General features: G+C 49.2%; 1 protein-coding gene across 1 annotated transcript in view; it reads right to left on the reverse strand.

Moving 5' to 3' along the window:
- WDPCP (WD repeat containing planar cell polarity effector) overlaps window positions 1-17,418 on the reverse strand; it is a 422,579-nt gene that overhangs the window by 376,881 nt on the left and 28,280 nt on the right. Inside the window, exon 2 of the mRNA XM_075339251.1 lies at window positions 10,392-10,452. Within this exon, the coding sequence (XP_075195366.1) occupies window positions 10,392-10,452 (61 nt within the window). The remainder of the gene's footprint in view (window positions 1-10,391; window positions 10,453-17,418) is intronic.

Genomic DNA, 17,418 nt, shown 5'->3' on the forward strand with positions numbered 1-17,418 from the left:
ACGGAAAGACCCACAAACAAGCAAGACCTGAAGGCTGCGGCTGTAAACGCCTGGCAAAGCATTAAGAAGGAGGAAACCCAGCGTTTGGTGATGTCCATGGGTTCCAGACTTAAGGCAGTGATTGCCTCCAAAGGATTCGCAACAAAATATTGAAAATAAAAATATTTTGTTTGGGTTTGGTTTATTTGTCCAATTACTTTTGACCTCCTAAAATGTGGAGTGTTTGTAAAGAAATGTGTACAATTCCTACAATTTCTATCAGATATTTTTGTTCAAACCTTCAAATTAAACGTTACAATCTGCACTTGAATTCTGTTGTAGAGGTTTCATTTCAAATCCAATGTGGTGGCATGCAGAGCCCAACTCGCGAAAATTGTGTCACTGTCCAAATATTTCTGGACCTAACTGTATGTCTGCTGCGTTCCAAACAAACAATATTTTGAAACTGAACGACGTGTCAACGATCAACGATTTTCACCCTATTTGCGATTGTTCGGAGTCGCACGTAGGTGTCACACGCAACGATGTCGCTAACAATGACGGAAGTGCGTCACAAAAACCGTGACCCCGACGACATATCGTCAGATAAATCGTAGCATGTAAAGCGGCCTTTACGGAATCTTTGGAATGTCCCCCGCGGGGGGACTCAGGATAGGAAATGGTTAAATCACGCTGTCACTGCTTGACAGTGTGATCTAAGGGGTTAACAGGAGTGCGTGGATCTCCGATCCCCCTGCGACTGTTAGACACACGTCTGTTGATCGGATCAGCAGACATGTGCGAGGAATACTGCAGGCTTGCCAACAGAGCCAGCGGTAACTGGAGGAAGGTGCCCAAGGATGTAACAGTACGTCCTTGGTTGTAAAGGTGCTTTCTTCCTGTGTGATGCCTTATGACATTATTGCAGCATTGCCTGTGACCAGAGATTATCTGCTTTCCTGGTTGGTGCACACAGGGCCGGCGCCAGCACCCGGCAAACCCGGTCAAATGCCGGGGCCCTGAGCTGCCGGGGGGGCCCACTCGCGGTGGCAGGAGTGGCGCACCGCTACTCAGGGGGGCCCGGTGGCCGCGCTGTCACCGCCCCCCGCCGAGGATCGAGCTTTCAATTACATCGGCATCGCAGGTGCCGATACAATTGAGAGCAATGATGAGAGAGTGAGCGGCGCGCTCCCTCTCTTATCATTCTCCCCGCTGTGACTGTCGGCGTTCTTCTGACAGCTCTGCAGAGGACCGCGGTGACGTCATCACTGCGCGCCTGCTGAGAGGTCAGAGCGAGCGACAGCAATGGACGACGCGCCGAGGAGACCGGATCAGCGGGGGAACGAGGAGAAGTGAGCCGCCCCTCTACTGACACTGGGCTCCCCTGACTCACAGGCCGGCCACTGCACTGCAGGGTGTATGAGATATGGGGGTGTAGTGTGTGTGATATGGGGGTGCAAGCTGTATGGGAAGCAGGGTGTGTGAGGTATGGGGGTGTAGTGTGTGTGATATGGGGGTGCAGGCTGTATGCGAAGCAGGGTGTGTGAGATATGGGGGTGCAGGGTGTGTGACATATGGGGGCAGGGGCGTAACTACCGCAGTTGCTGGGGTCGGAAGGAGAAGAGAGGTACTTGTTTTTTATTTTGCTGGCTGCATGACACATGGAGGCCTGAAGGGGCCTGGCTCCATGATACATGGAGGTCTATGGGACTGCATAATAAACATGAAGGACACCTTATACATGGACTAGGGGTGCATTATACATGGAGGAGTATGGGGCTGCATAATACAAAATGATGATTTATGGCGCTACATTATAATACATATAGCACTATGGGGGCTACATTATAATAAATGGAGAAATATGGAGGCTACCTTACACATGGTCACACATGGGTGTGCGTTATAAAATATGGAGGACTGTGGTGCAGTATAATATATGGAGTACTATGGGGTGAATTATAATACATGGAGAACTATGGGGGTGCATTATAATATATGACGGGTTATGTGGGACCCTTTATATTATACGGAAGGCTATGTGGGGGCCATTATAGTATTTGGAGATCTATATACAAGGAGGACAAAGATACAAGTATGGGATGGGAATGTTTTGTGCTCAGGGAAAAAGGCTCTTTCCCTCAGCACCCAGCTTTCCCATGCTCTGCTATACATCTCTCAGCACCCAGCTTTACTCTGTTATGGGAAAGCTGGGTGCTGAGGGAAAGATGGATATCAGAACATGGGAAAGCTGGGTACTGATAGAGGGATTTCAGATCATGGGAAACCTGGGTGCTGAGGGTAAGAAACAAGTGTCAGCATCATTATCCTGTACCCCGAGTGTCAATGTCATTATCCCGCACCCTAAGTGTCGGTGTACGTGGAGGGGGGCCCCGGTCCAAATTTTGCACCAGGGCCCATCAAACTCTAGTTGCGCCACTGAGTATTAATCACTGTATTCTACATGAGGGTGCCTACTGCTATCTAGCTCTGCATTGTGCTATATACAGGCTATGCTATATACAAGCTGTATGCTACATGAGGGTGCCTAATGCTATCTGGCTCTCCACTGTGCTGTCTGGGTCTGCACTGTACTATATAGGTCTGTGTACTACATGAGGATACCTAATGCTATCTGGCTCTGCACTGTGTTATATAGGTGCTGTGTACTACATGAGGGTGCTTAATGCTATCTGGCTCTGCACTGTGGTATTTAGGGGCTGTGTACTACATGAGGGTGCCTATTGCTATCTGGGTCTGCATTGTGCTATATGTGTGCGGTATACTACATGAAGGTGCCTAATGCTATCTGGGTCTGCATTGTGCTATATGGGGGCTGCATAGTGCATATGGGGTCTACATAATACTATATGGAGGACAATGGGGGCTTCATAACACAATATGGGGGCTGCATACTACTATACCCCCAGAGTTGTATGTCCCCTCCACCCAGGTGCTGTATGTCCCCCCCCACCCCAGAGCTGTATACACCCAGAGCTGCATGTCAACCCCCCACCTCACAGCTGTCTCCCCCACCTCAGTCACTGCCCTCCTCTAGAGCTGTATACCCCTTTCCTCAGTAATATGTATTCCCCCCAGTATTGTGTTTGTCCCCAGCCTCTCTTGTGATGTATATACAGCAGTGTTAGTGTGCCCTATGTGCGGCCATGTCTGTTAGACAAGCCGGGAGGTGAATGAGGCTGTTGCCGGCTTCCCAATATTAGAAATATATATACAGGATAAATATATAAAAATAATGTGTGTGTGTAAGTATGATGTGTATCTATGTATGGCAGTGTATATGACTGTGTCTAGATTTATGTCTATTTATGTGTTTTTGTGAATTTCTCTTTAAATAAGTATGTGTACGTGTGCCTGTATGTGTATGTATCTGTGCATGTCTATGTGTGAATGGGGCCCACTGAGACTCTTTCGCCCAGGGCCCACAAAAACCTGGAGCCGGCCCTGGGTGCACACTTTGGGATTCTGCATCAGGACACTTGGTGTTTGCAATTATCTATTTTGGGCCTCCTGATGAACTGCATGAACGGGGAAACGCGTCGAGGCGGTCAATTATTTGCTAATCTCACATAAAGAGGACCTTTTCCATACAGCAAATCTATATAGCAAGTGGACTTCCAATGGTGGAGAATTCCACAGAGACGCTGATTGCTGGATTAGGGCGATTTCGCCGAATGTATACAAAACATTTGTAAAGGACTTTCTATAATATATGAAGCTAGTATTGCTTATTGTGGATCTCCTTACTACTATATTTTTCGGACTATAAGACGCACTTTTTTCCCCCCAAATGTTGGGGGAAAGTGGGGGGTGCATCTTATAGTCTGAATGTAGGGCTGCGGGGAATGAGTGTACTGCGGTGGAGCAGGTCATCGGGGGCACGAGCAGGCTGTAGCAGCGCCTGCCGTGACCACGTGGGCCCACTCATTACATTTGCACGCCCATCCTCCCGCCCATCATCTCTCAGCGCTGAAGCCGGGGCTGACAGGTGGGAGGGGGATGCGCGCATACTAAACAGCCAGCCTGCATGATCACCCCTGGTAACTGCAGCCTGGAGTGATCATATGCGGCTGTATTCACTGCCCTCCGTGCATCATCATCAGCACTGGGTGCAGTGAATCAGTATACTCACCGTTCCCCTGCAGCACCGCAATGTCCTCCTGTCTGTGCCGGCGGCGGCTGTGTGGAGACTAGCGGTGCTCACAGCGATGACGTCATCGCTGTGCGCACGTGTCCACACACAGCCGCGGCCGGCACAGACTGGAGGACATCGCGTTGCTGCAGGGATCGTGGCCGGCTCCACAATCCAGCGGCGCTGCTGCCGGCACAGACATGAGGAGGAGCGATGCTGCAAGGAGCGAGGAAAGGTGAGTATAAACATTTTTTTTTGTGTGCCACAGGATGCAGATCATATAGTAGGATGGATGGGGGTATATAGCAGGATGGAGGTATATAGCAGGATGGGGGTATATAGCAGGATAGGGGTAAATAGCAGGATGATGGCATATAGCAGGATGATGGCATATACCAGGATGGGGGTATATAGTAGGATGGGGGTATATAGCAGGATGGGAGCACATACCAGGATGGGGGTATATAGCAGGATGCGGCCATATGCCAGGATGGGGTATATAGCAGGACAGGATGCGGCCATATGCCAGGATGGGGTATATAGAAGGATGCGGCCATGTACCAGTATGGGGGTATATAGCAGGATACGGCCATATTCCAGGATGGGGTATATAGCATGATGCGGCCATATACCAGGATGAGGTATATAGCAGGATGGGAGCACATACCAGGATGAGGGACATATATATACAAGGCAGGAGGATCATTACCAGGATGGGGTACCTTAGTAGAGAATTTGGGGACATTACCCCCATAATAGTGTCAGCAGCAGATCCTCGCCCCATAACAGTGTGTCATGACCACATTTTTTGCTTAAAATTTTATTTTCCTTCTCTAAAACCAGGGTGCGTCTTATGGTCCGAAAATACGGTAATTAGGTGTACATCTTATGTCCTTGTGTGAACACTATTATTATGGTGTAAATCCGGTTTCTATTGAACCCTGCCTTCTGAGGTATATCTTGGGCTACTGGATATCCAATATCTACATAATCTTCATCTTTTTGTCTATATTGGCTATCATGGAGATTAAAGTCTATGTGGTGGAAGGCTTGATTTATTAGGGTGGATTTTTTTCCATATGTTACTGTATTTCTATGGAATAATAAGCTGAACTCTATACATACTATGATATAAGGATTGCACTGTCTGTTTATACATGTTTTAGTGTGTTCTTTGCACGGTTGCGTGTAAATTTTAATAATTTGTTGTAATAAAAATTTGTATTGGGAAATTTTGTGAATTTTTTTAAAGGGGTTAAATAAAAGAAAACTTGATATGTTTGGTACCTGTGTAATCATACTACCAGGTCAGTTTTACGATACAATTAACGCTATAGCTAAAAAAAAAACAAAAAGAAAACAATAACTTAATTGCACTTTTTTTTGCTATTTTGCCAGACTATAATGGAAAGTGGGAAAAAAAATTCAACATATCTATATATATAATTGCCTTATTCTGTCTGTCTGTCTATCTGTCTGTCTATCTGTCTGTCTGTCTGTCTGTCTGTCATGCTCCGAAATTGTGTCCTTACGGTGACACAAAGCTGATTGGCCGCTGGGCTCGCCATGGCCCCGCCCCCCCACACGGATTGGCCTCTCGCCCCGGCTCTCTGCAGGCCCCGCCCCCTCACGCAATGCACGCTCGCTGTGGCCCAACTGACACGGGGCTCCGATTCCCAGGTGAGTACACACACATCAGATCACACTCACTCTCACACTCACTCTCACACATCACATCATGCTGGGATATCGCTTGCTTCTACACCGGCTGCGTCAGGATCCCGGCAGCGCCAGACATAACCTTGCGATGCTGGGATCTTAACGGAGGCCGTGAAAGCTGGTAACCATTATACACATCGGGTAACTAAGGTCCCTTAGTTACCCGATGTGTATCATAGTTACCAGTGTACACCGGCTCACACTCACACACACATCACATCGCATCCACACATCAAGGTCCTGCAGCTGCAGAACATACATAACATAACAGCACACACACACACACACACACACACACAAATCAGATCACACTCACTCACATACACACATCACATCGCATCCACATACTCACAACATCCTGGGATATCGCTTGCTTCTCGGCGGCGATATTGTGCTGTGAGCTTCCAGGACCTGCGGGAGGATCACATGGCCAGAAGCATGTGATATCCCCGGATGTTGTGAGTATCAGCGCGTATGTGCAATATCGTCAGTGTCTGTGTGTGTGAGTGTATGCGATCGGGTGTGTGTGAGTGTATGCGATCGGGTGTGTGTGTGAGTGTATGCGATCGGGTGTGTGTGTGAGTGGATGCGATCGGTTGTGTGTGTGAGTGGATGCGATCGGTTGTGTGTGTGAGTGGATGCGATCGGTTGTGTGGGTGAGTGGATGCGATCGGTTGTGTGGGTGAGTGGATGCGATCGGGTGTGTGGGTGAGTGGATGCGATCGGGTGTGGGTGAGTGTCGGCAGAGGAGCACGGCGTGCTGGAGGAGGCTGGGAGCAGAGAGGCTGATCTTGGGGAAGGCTGGGAGGGGGGGGCTGATGCTGAGGGAGGCTGGAAGGAGAGAGGCTGAGCAAACGTGCTCCATCCGCCATACTGCGCACTCCCCATCGTGCTGCATCCCCCATGCTGCGCACTCCCAAACGTGGTCCATCCGCCATGCTGCGCACTCCCAAACGTGGTCCATCCGCCATGCTGCGCACTCCCAAACGTGGTCCATCCGCCATGCTGCGCACTCCCAAACGTGCTCCATCCGCCATGCTGCGCACTCCCAAACGTGCTCCATCCGCCATACTGCGCACTCCCCATCGTGCACCATCCGGCATGCTGCGCACTCCTAAGCGGATGGAGCATGATGGGGGGTGCGCAGCATGGCGGATGGAGCACGTTTGGGAGTGCGCAGCATGGCGGATGGAGCACGTTTGGGAGTGCGCAGCATGACGGATGGAGCACGTTTGGGAGTGCGCAGCATGACGGATGGAGCATGTTTGGGAGTGCGCAGCATGCCGGATGGTGCACGATGGGGAGTGCGCAGTATGGCGGATGGAGCACGTTTGGGAGTGCGCAGTATGGCGGATGGAGCACGTTTCGGAGTGCGCAGCATGGCGGATGGAGCACGTTTGGGAGTGCGCAGCATGGCGGATGGACCACGTTTGGGAGCGCGCAGCATGGCGGATGGAGCACGTTTGGGAGTGCGCAGCATGGCGGATGGAGCACGTTTGGGAGTGCGCAGCATGGCGGATGGAGCACGTTTGGGAGTGCGCAGCATGGCGGATGGAGCACGTTTGGGAGTGCGCAGCATGGCGGATGGAGCACGTTTGGGAGTGCGCAGCATGCCGGATGGTGCACGATGGGGAGTGCGCAGTATGGCGGATGGAGCACGTTTGGGAGTGCGCAGCATGGCGGATGGAGCACGTTTGGGAGTGCGCAGCATGTCGGATGGACCACGTTTGGGAGTGCGCAGCATGGCGGATGGAGCACGTTTGGGAGTGCGCAGCATGGCGGATGGAGCACGTTTGGGAGTGCGCAGCATGGCGGGTGGAGCACGTTTGGGAGTGTGCAGCATGGCGGATGGAGCATGATAGGGGGTGCGCAGCATGGCGGATGGAGCACGTTTGGGAGTGCGCAGCATGGCGGATGGAGCACGTTTGGGAGTGTGCAGCATGGCGGATAGAGCACGATGGGGAGTGCGCAGCATGGCGGATGGAGCACGTTTGGGAGTGCGCAGCATGGGGGATGCAGCACGATGGGGAGTGCGCAGTATGGCGGATGGAGCACGTTTGGGAGTGCGCAGCATGGCGGATGGACCACGTTTGGGAGTGCGCAGCATGGCGGATGGAGCACGTTTGGGAGTGCGCAGCATGGGGGATGCAGCACGATGGGGGGTGCGCAGCATGGGGGATGGAGCACGATGGGAGGTGCACACCTCCCCCCAACACACACACACACGCGCACTGCACAACACACACACACTAGGAATCACAAACAACGCCCTACACAGACACCCACACACACAGACAACGCTGCACACACAAATATACGCACATACTGCACAACACACACATTGCTCAAAACATACCTCCCCCCAAAACACACCACACCCACACAAACCGCACAACACACACACACACACAACGCTACAGACACACAGCGCTCCACAAACAACGCAACACACATACAACACCGCTCTCACCCCCGCGACACTCAGAACATGTACAGCGCCCTACACAAACACTTGGTAACTACACACAACAACATCTATATATATAACAAAAATCATACATGAACTACACAATACGTAAATTCTAGAATACCCGATGCGTAGAATCGGGCCACCTTCTAGTGATAAAATAAATGGTGTCATTGAAAAGTACAGCTAGACCGTCAAAAAAACAAGCTGTAATACGGTTATATCGATGAAAATGAAAAAGTTATGACTCTTGAAATAAGTGGAGGAAAACACTAAAGCACAAAAAAAGAAAAATCATCTGGTCCTTAAAGGGAACCTGTCATTAGAAATTTTGCAAGAAACCTAAAAGATTCCCCTTCTGCAGCTCGTTGGCTGCATTCTAGCAATGTTCCTGTTGTTATTGTGCCCCCTTTGAGACCAAAATAAATACATTATAAAGTCTTACCTTTTCCTATGCAAATCTTTTTTTATGTACACGGGGGGGGGGGGGCTCTCTTGCGTCCGTTAGTCGCCCTCCTGCCGCTTTCGCCATCCCCTATCGCTTATTTCCATAACTGAGGACACCGCTTCCGAGGTCTCGCACATGCGCCGTGCCACTTTCACGGGACTGAGCACTGTGCTCAGTGTGACCGCTGGTGATGTGATTGCGCAGGCGTGAGATTATGGGCGGCGCTGTGATTGTCATCAGCAAGTACCCGCCCATAATCTCGTGCCCGCGCTTTCCCCTCTGCCTCCACCGTTCTGCGCAAGCGCTGGCCAGATGAACCCACGTCACCTCTTAAGGCCGCTTTACATGCTGCGACATCGCTCAATCGATCTCGTTGGGGTCACGGACTTTGTGACGCACATCCAGTCGCTTTAGCGATGCCGTTGCGTGTGACACCTATGAGCGATTTTGCATCGTTGCAAAAACGTGCAAAATCGCTCAAAGGTGACATAGGGGTCCATTCTCAAATATCGTTGCTGCAGCAGTAATGAAGTTGTTCCTCGTTCCTGCGGCAGCACACATCGCTCTGTGTGACACCTCAGGAATGAGGAACCTCTCCTTACCTGCCTCCCGCCCGCAATGCGGAAGGAAGGAGGTGGGCGGGATGTTCGTCCCGCTCATCTCCGCCCCTCCGCTTCTATTGGGCGGCGGTTCAGTGACACAGCTGTAACGTCGCTGTGACGCTGAACGAACCGCCCCCTTAGAAAGGAGGCGTTTCGCCAGTCACAACGACGTCGCAGGGCAGGTAAGTAGTGTGACGGGTCTGGGCGATGTTGTGCGCCACGGGCAGCTATTTTTCCCATGTCGCACAACCGATGGGGGCGGGTACCCACGCTAACGATATCGGTCACGATATCGCAGCGTGTAAAGCGGCCTTTACCCATCTTTCCTTGGAGCAGGAAATAGATGGGAGGTGCAGAGCAGCATAACGGTGGAGGCAGAGTGAAAAGCGCGGGCACGAGATTATGGGCGGGTACTTGCTGATGACAATCACAGCGCCACCCATAATCTCACGCCTGTGCAATCACGTCACCAGCGGTCACACTGCACAGTGCTCACTCCCGCGAGAGTGGCACTGGGCATGCGCGAGACCTCGGGAGCACTGGTCGGCGTCCTCAGTTATGGAAATGAGCGATGGGGGACGGCGTAAAGCGGCAGGAGGGCGACTAACGGAAGCAAGAGAGCCCGCCCCCGTGTCCATAAAAAAAGATTTCATAGGAATTTATAAAGTATTTATTTCGGTCTCAAAGGGGGCACAATAACAACAGGAACCTTGCTAGAATGCAGCCCACGAGCTGCAGAGGGGGAATCTTTTAGGTTTATTGCAAAATTTCTGCTGACAGGTTCCCTTTAAGGGGTTAAGGAAAGAGATAGAGCACAAAGCCTAAAGTTCTAGCAAAATCCCCAGATAGAAAGTCATTGTAATGACGGGGATGTCTTCAGTGTGGCCAGTTTGCCGATACAACTAATATCACTCGTTTTTTCCCCGTAGATAACTGAACTACATTGCAGAAATTACAGGCGCTTTATGTGGCACCCGGGATCCACACATGCACTAAAATAGAACTTCAATAAAACAGATTTACCTCCAACGTGCAAGGTATTCTTCAGGGACCACAGGTACAGCTCAGCCAGGCAGAACGACATCTGGGAAAGAAAGAGAGGTTTCATCAAAGAAAGGAACAACATGTGCAAATTAATGGCACTTATTATCAGCAATCGCACGGCTTTTCATGGAAGGTGCTGGAGTCATCAGCGCCAACATTCGCAACAGTTCACAAATCAATCCGAAAAATCTTTCCGGTACTTATACATTAGGGCAAGTATGAAGATAAAAAAAAACACGAGAGACACCACTGAAAGGAGAAGTCACTGCAAAATATGCAAAAACTAAATATACAACCATGCAAAAATAAATAACTAATTTGGGGTCTGCAAAAAAGGGATAACACCCTCTCTGGGCAACACCTATCAGTTACACTGCAAGTTTCCATCCGGATTTGCATCCGGGTTATAGCAGCAAAAAAGTGTTTTATTGAAGTGACTAACATGTTATTCCCATCTCCAAGATCCTATCCTGATAAGTAGTAGGTGCAATAATAATTTTATTAGCAAGTACCTCCAATTAAAAATGTAGTATAGTTCTCCTGATTAGCTATGTCACTTACCTCATGTGCAGGGCATTGCAGGACCTTAGAGTCCCGTTACACGTAGCAACGTTCCAGCGATCCTGACAATGATAGGACCTGGTCAGGATCTCTGGTACATCACTACATAGTCGCTAGTGAGCGGTCAAACAGGCAGATCTAAGTACCGACGCAGCAACGATACGGTGATACTCGGCGGTCCTTGGGACCCTGTCACACAGCAGCCCCCCTTTCAGACCTAAATATCAAATTTATAAAATATTACCTTTTGCTATGGTAATGAGGTTTGCTGGCCCCGTGGGCGGCTGTATTTTGTCTGTTATACCCCCTCCTGACGCTTTTCGCCGTCCCCCAGTGTTCATTTACATAGATGAGGCCGCCGTCCACATCTCCGCAGTGCTCCAGCAGGAGTCTCGCGCATGCGCAGTGGCACTATCGCGGGACTGAGCGCTGTTCAAATCGCGAGCACCGGTAATGTTATTGCGCAGGCGCGAGATTATGGGCGGCGCTATGAATGTCATCATCGGTGCTCGCAATTTGAAAACAGTGCTCAGTCCCGCGATCGGGAGTCTCGCGCATGCGCAGTGGCACTATCACAGGACTGAGCACTGTTTTTAAATTTCGAGAGCCGGTGATGTTATTACGCAGGCGCGAGATTATGGACGGCGCTGCGAATGTCATCACCGGCGCTCGCGATTTGAAAACAGTGCTCAGTCCCGCGATAGTGCCACTGCGCATGCGCGAGACTCCCGGAGCACTGCGGAACATGAGGGCGGCGGCCTCATCTATGTAAATGAACACTGGGGGGCGGCGAACAGCGGCAGGAGGGGGGATAACAAACAAAATACAGCACGCCCACGGGCCAGCAAACCTCATTACCATAGCAAAAGGTAATCTAATATATAAAGCTGAATGTGTGTGTGTATGTGTGTATGTCCGGGATTGGCATCTGCACCGTCACAGCTACAGCCACAAAATTTTGCACACTCACACTTCTGGACCCCGAGAGCGTCATAGGCTATGTTTTGAGGGGAAATTTTAACCCCGCTCTTTACAGTTATTCGCCAAAAAACCTGCCTCCATTAAAGCGAATGGTGCTCGGAGCCACAGTGCAGCCAGAACTTCAGAAGAATGTGCAGCCACGCCCTTATATGGAATGTTGGCGTGTCACAATGCAGCCAGGGAAAGAGACAGACACAGACAGGGAAAGAGGCAGACACAGACAGGGTAAGAAACATACATAGACAAGATAAGAGACAGACACAATAAGATAGACACAGACAGAGATGCAGACTGACAGGGAAAGAGACAGACAGGGAAAGAGACAGACAGGGAAAGTGACAGACAGGGAAAGTGACAGACAGGGAAAGTGACAGACAGGGAAAGTGACAGACAGGGAAAGTGACAGACAGGGAAAGTGACAGACAGGGAAAGTGACAGAGATAGATAGACAGGGAAAGTGACATAGATAGATAGACAGGGAAAGAGATAGATAGACAGGGAAAGAGATAGACAGACTGGGAAAGAGATAGACAGACTGGGAAAGAGATAGATAGACAGACTGGGAAAGAGATAGACAGACTGGGAAAGAGATAGACAGACTGGGAAAGAGATAGACAGACTGGGAAAGAGATAGATAGACAGACTGGGAAAGAGATAGACAAACTGGGAAAGAGATTGAGACAGATGGAGAAAGAGACAGACAGGGAAAGAGACAGACAGGGAAAGAGACAGACAGACAAAGAGATAGAGAGAGACAGAGAGAGATATACAGAGGGGGAGACAGACCGAGATTGGGAGAGAAACAGAGAGAGACAGTATTTGTTTTTGTGGTTTTTGTGTGCAGAATAAATTTTTGTTAATACATTCTATTTTGTTAACAGCAGTTATTAACCCGGGCGAAGCCGGGTAGTACAGCTAGTATTTTATAAAGTTGTTATTTAGGTCTGAAAGGGGGGCCAGTAGCAAGATGAACCTTTATAGATTGAAACCCAGGAGCTGCAGAAGGGGATTCTTTTAGTTTAATAGCGAACATTCTGGTGACAGGTTCCCTTTAAGTACATTATGGATCATCAAAAGGTATGGCAAATTAAAGCATGTATTTATTATATATTTTTATTGCTCATAATTTGCCTTTTACAGTTTATGGCCCTTTAAAGTGCTCAGCAGATTGCTTGAAAATTAACACTCATGTCCAATCCAGCCGGCATCTATACACGACTTTCAAGCCTTGCATTTCCTCTCCCAATGAGCATTAGAAAGGGCCCAAGGCAATCTTAACTTTTCAACCAGTAATTAGTATCACAAAGATTACCACTTTAATTACACAGTTCTGATGTGAAGTCCTAGATAAGTTAGAAAAGCCAATCAATGTTATGTTCTAACTAATAATTCGGCCTCATTTGGAGGTGTTCTCTTTACTTAGATCACATATCATTAGAGCAGATTGTCATAATTATTCTGATAATTCCTAAATAGAAGACTAGCTCCTTAATAAGGTTTCTTTCTTCTCATGTGTCAATAGTTTAAATGAATTTCCCATTTGAAAAAATGGTGCTGAAGAATATATTGCTATTTATAAGAAAGCCAGTCATATCATTTCATCTCATAAGTATAAAAAAGATAAAACTTCATATAACGATATGTTACTAATTATTCACTAATAAAAAAGGATATTAGTGAATGCTACATAACCTTAAAGGGACAATACACCTACAACTGAATGATACAAGTAAAGGGGTGTGTCACAGGGTGGCAAGGGATAACAGGGGACCGGGGGTCATAAATTGGCACTCAGGCTAGGGGGCCCCTAGCTGTCACTGATCCCAGAGATACATCTGATGGTGATGATGTCTGGGTCGCCTTCGTACCCCTGCTCCTGACCAGTCCTGATCTCGTACCCCCTCCCTATTCCGGGGGGTGGGGCAGGATAGGGGCGATCAAACATCAACAGTGATAGACAAACAGAGAAACCAAAACTGTATCACATAGCACACTCAGACAGAGTAATCAGACAACAAGTGATAAGGGGGAAAACTAAAGGTCCAGTCACACTAAGCAACTTACCAGCGATCCCAACAACGATAGGGATCGCTGGTAAGTTGCTAGGAGGTTGCTGGTGAGATGTCACACTGCGACGCTCCAGCGATCCCACCAGCAACCTGACCTGGCAGGGATCGCTGGAGTGTGGCTACACAAGTTGCTGGTGAGCTCACCAGCAACCAGTGACAAGCCCCCAGCGCCGCGTGGAAGCTGCTGCGCTTGGTAACTAAGGTAAATATCGGGTAACCAACCCGATATTTACCTTGGTTACCACCGCACGGAGCTACACGTGCAGAGAGCAGGGAGCAGCGCACACTGAGCGCTGGCTCCCTGCTCTCCTAGTTACAGCACACATCGGGTTAATTACCCGATGTGTGCTGCAGCTAAATGTGCACAGAGCAGGGAGCAGCGCACACTGCTTAGCGCTGGCTCCTTGCTCTCCTAGTTACAGCACACATCGGGTTAATTAACCCGATGTGTCCTGCAGCTACATGTGCACACAGCAGGAGCCGGCAGCACAGGCAGTGAGAGAGGCGGAGGCTGGTATCAAAGGTAAATATCGGGTAACCAAGGACAGGGCTTCTTGGTTACCCGATGTTTACATTGGTTACCAGCCTCCACAGAAGCCGGCTCCCTGCTGCCTGCACATTTAGTTGTTGCTGTCTCGCGGTCACACACAGCGATCTGTGCTTCACAGCAGGACAGCAACAACTAAAAAATGGCCCAGGACATTCAGCAACAACCAGCGACCTCACAGCAGGGGCCAGGTTGTTGCTGGATGTCACACACAGCAACATCGCTAGCAACGTCACAAAAGTTGTTCGTTAGCAGCGATGTTGCTAGCGATGTTGCTTAGTGTGACGGGGCCTTAAAGGTCCAGTCACACACAACGACTTACTAGCGATCCCGAAAACGATGCGACCTGATAGGGATCGCAAGTAAGTCACTGGGAGGTCGCAGGTGAGATGTCACACAGTCAGATCTTACCAGCGATGCAGGAACAATAGAGATCGCAGTAGCGACCTGTATAACGATCTCAGCAGTCACTGTGACCCTGTCACTTGGCGTCAAACACAGCAATGTGTTCTGCCCAGCAGGACATTGCCTTTGAAGAAAATGGCCTGGACCATTCTGCAACGACTAGAGATATCACAGCAGGGGCCTGATCGCTGGTAGGTGTCACACATAACAAGATCGCTAACGGGATCACTACTGCGTCACAGAAACCGTGACTCAGCTGCGATCTCGCTAGCGATCTCGTTATGTGTGACGGTACCTTACAGTAGGGAGGAAATAACCAGACGACAGGAGGAATTTCACTGCACACCAAACAACACGCAGTAAATCACCAGACTGGACAAAATAACAGCACTAGCAGAAAGCTATAGTCAACAAAGGGAGGTAAACTTCTCCATCTAAAAAAAGGCAGGGAGTAGCTGTGATAAGTCTCCTGCAACATGTGATCAAAACATTAACTAGCAGGTTAACAGAAATTGACTCCTGCTAGTCCGATCACTAATGAGCACACAGCTGGTCGATGCCAGAGCCTGCCTTTGCAACTCTGAAGCAGCAGAGAAAGTATTGTGAGGAGCGTCATAGTCTGTGGTCTGAACAGCGTCTGATACCCCCATGACACTAGGCGAGTCTAGAGCAAAACGGTCATGCGCACTACTTCAGTTTGAAGCCGGGACACGTACACCCCGCTTCATAGTGCGCATGACCCAAACTTTGGGATCATGCACACTGAGCCGAAATCCAGTGTCGGGCAGCAGAGAGGTGAGTGAGATCATCCTCTGACGCTGCACATTCATTACCATGTTAGTACACCCACAGGAGCATGCTAATGGGCCGACTAGCCAGGGAAGCAACACCCTTGCAACTAGTCCCCGCGCTCATTAGCATACGATAAAAGATCTTTAGAAATACTTTTTCTAAAGATCTCTTTATTTATGCTAGTGTATACAGGGATGGTTAGGCAGGAATTAGCAATATACACCCAGAACTGCTCGTGGATCTGGGTGCATATTACACCTGACACGTTCCCTTTAAGGTATGTGCACACTTAGGGGCACTTTGCACACTACGACATCGCAAGCCGATGCTTGCGATGCCGAGCGCGATAGTCCCCGCCCCCGTCGCAGCTGCGATATCATGGTGATAGCTGGCGTAGCGAACATTATCGCTACGCCAGCTTCACATGCACTCACCTGCCCTGCGACGTCGCTCTGGCCGGCGACCCGCCTCCTTATTAAGGGGCGGGTCATGCGGCGTCATAGCGATGTCACACGGCAGGCGGCCAATAGAAGCGGAGGGGCGGAGATGAGCGGGACGTAAACATCCCGCCCACCTCCTTCCTTCACCATAGCCTGCGAGAGCCGCAGGACACAGGTAGGAGATGTTCCTCGCTCCTGCGGCTTCACACACAGCGATGTGTGATGCTGCTGGAACGAGGAACAACATCGTAACATCGGTCATTTCCAAATTATGGAAATGACCGAGGCTACACCGATGATACGATTACGACGATTTTGCGCTCGTTAATCGTATCAAAAAGGCTTTACACACTACGATATCGCCTGCGACGCCGGATGTGCGTCACTTTCAATTTGACCCCACCGACATCGCACCTGCGATGTCGTAGTGTGCAAAGTGCCCCTAAGTCTTTTTCGCGCAGCCAAAAACTTTCACCAGAAGATGCTTCCGGAAACTCTTCTGTTTTGTAAACCTGAAGCATCTTTTTTATCAGCACTTCCTGAGCCTATTTTCGATGTATTTTTTTTAACGGTGTTTGGGGTGCATTTTTTTAACTGGCATTTTCTGGACGTTTTTTAACTCCATTCAACAATGAAGAAACTGTTAGCAGTTTTTAAAGCAGAATCCCCCCCCCCCCTCCACAAAAAAAATAAAAAGAAAAAAACAAACAAATGCCTAAGCATCTTTGGAGCCTTTTCATGGACTCGCATTATTGGAAAGTATAGAGCATCTTCAGAGCGGCAGATGCCAAAACAACGTTCTGGTCACTTTTTTGAACTTGTGAACTTACCATAAGAGGTTGTAGCATTCCTGTTTTGCGTCTGATAAAGCAGCTCACAAGGGACTGAGCGTCTCTGAGCTGTATATTAAAGCACAGTTGCTGCGAAATATATAACGATAAAGGGACTGGGCACTTGCTGGGGCGGCATAGACCCTTCAGCTCGTTAATTGACAGGGTGCCAAGAGTCAGGGTCCCTCCAATTTGATATTGATGGCCTATCCTAAGGATAGCTAAGGACAGGACAATGATTTCGGCCTGGAGGATCCCTTTAAAAGAGTAATAACATCATTGAAAAGTGATAATATTTACTATATAAAACCTTACTCTAATAAACCCCAATATCCCATTTTCGGCTTCTAAATTGCTTTTTGTAAATTAGATAGTGCATAC

This window comes from Anomaloglossus baeobatrachus, chromosome 3, assembly GCF_048569485.1.
Source record: "Anomaloglossus baeobatrachus isolate aAnoBae1 chromosome 3, aAnoBae1.hap1, whole genome shotgun sequence".
NCBI classification, from domain to species: domain Eukaryota; kingdom Metazoa; phylum Chordata; class Amphibia; order Anura; family Aromobatidae; genus Anomaloglossus; species Anomaloglossus baeobatrachus.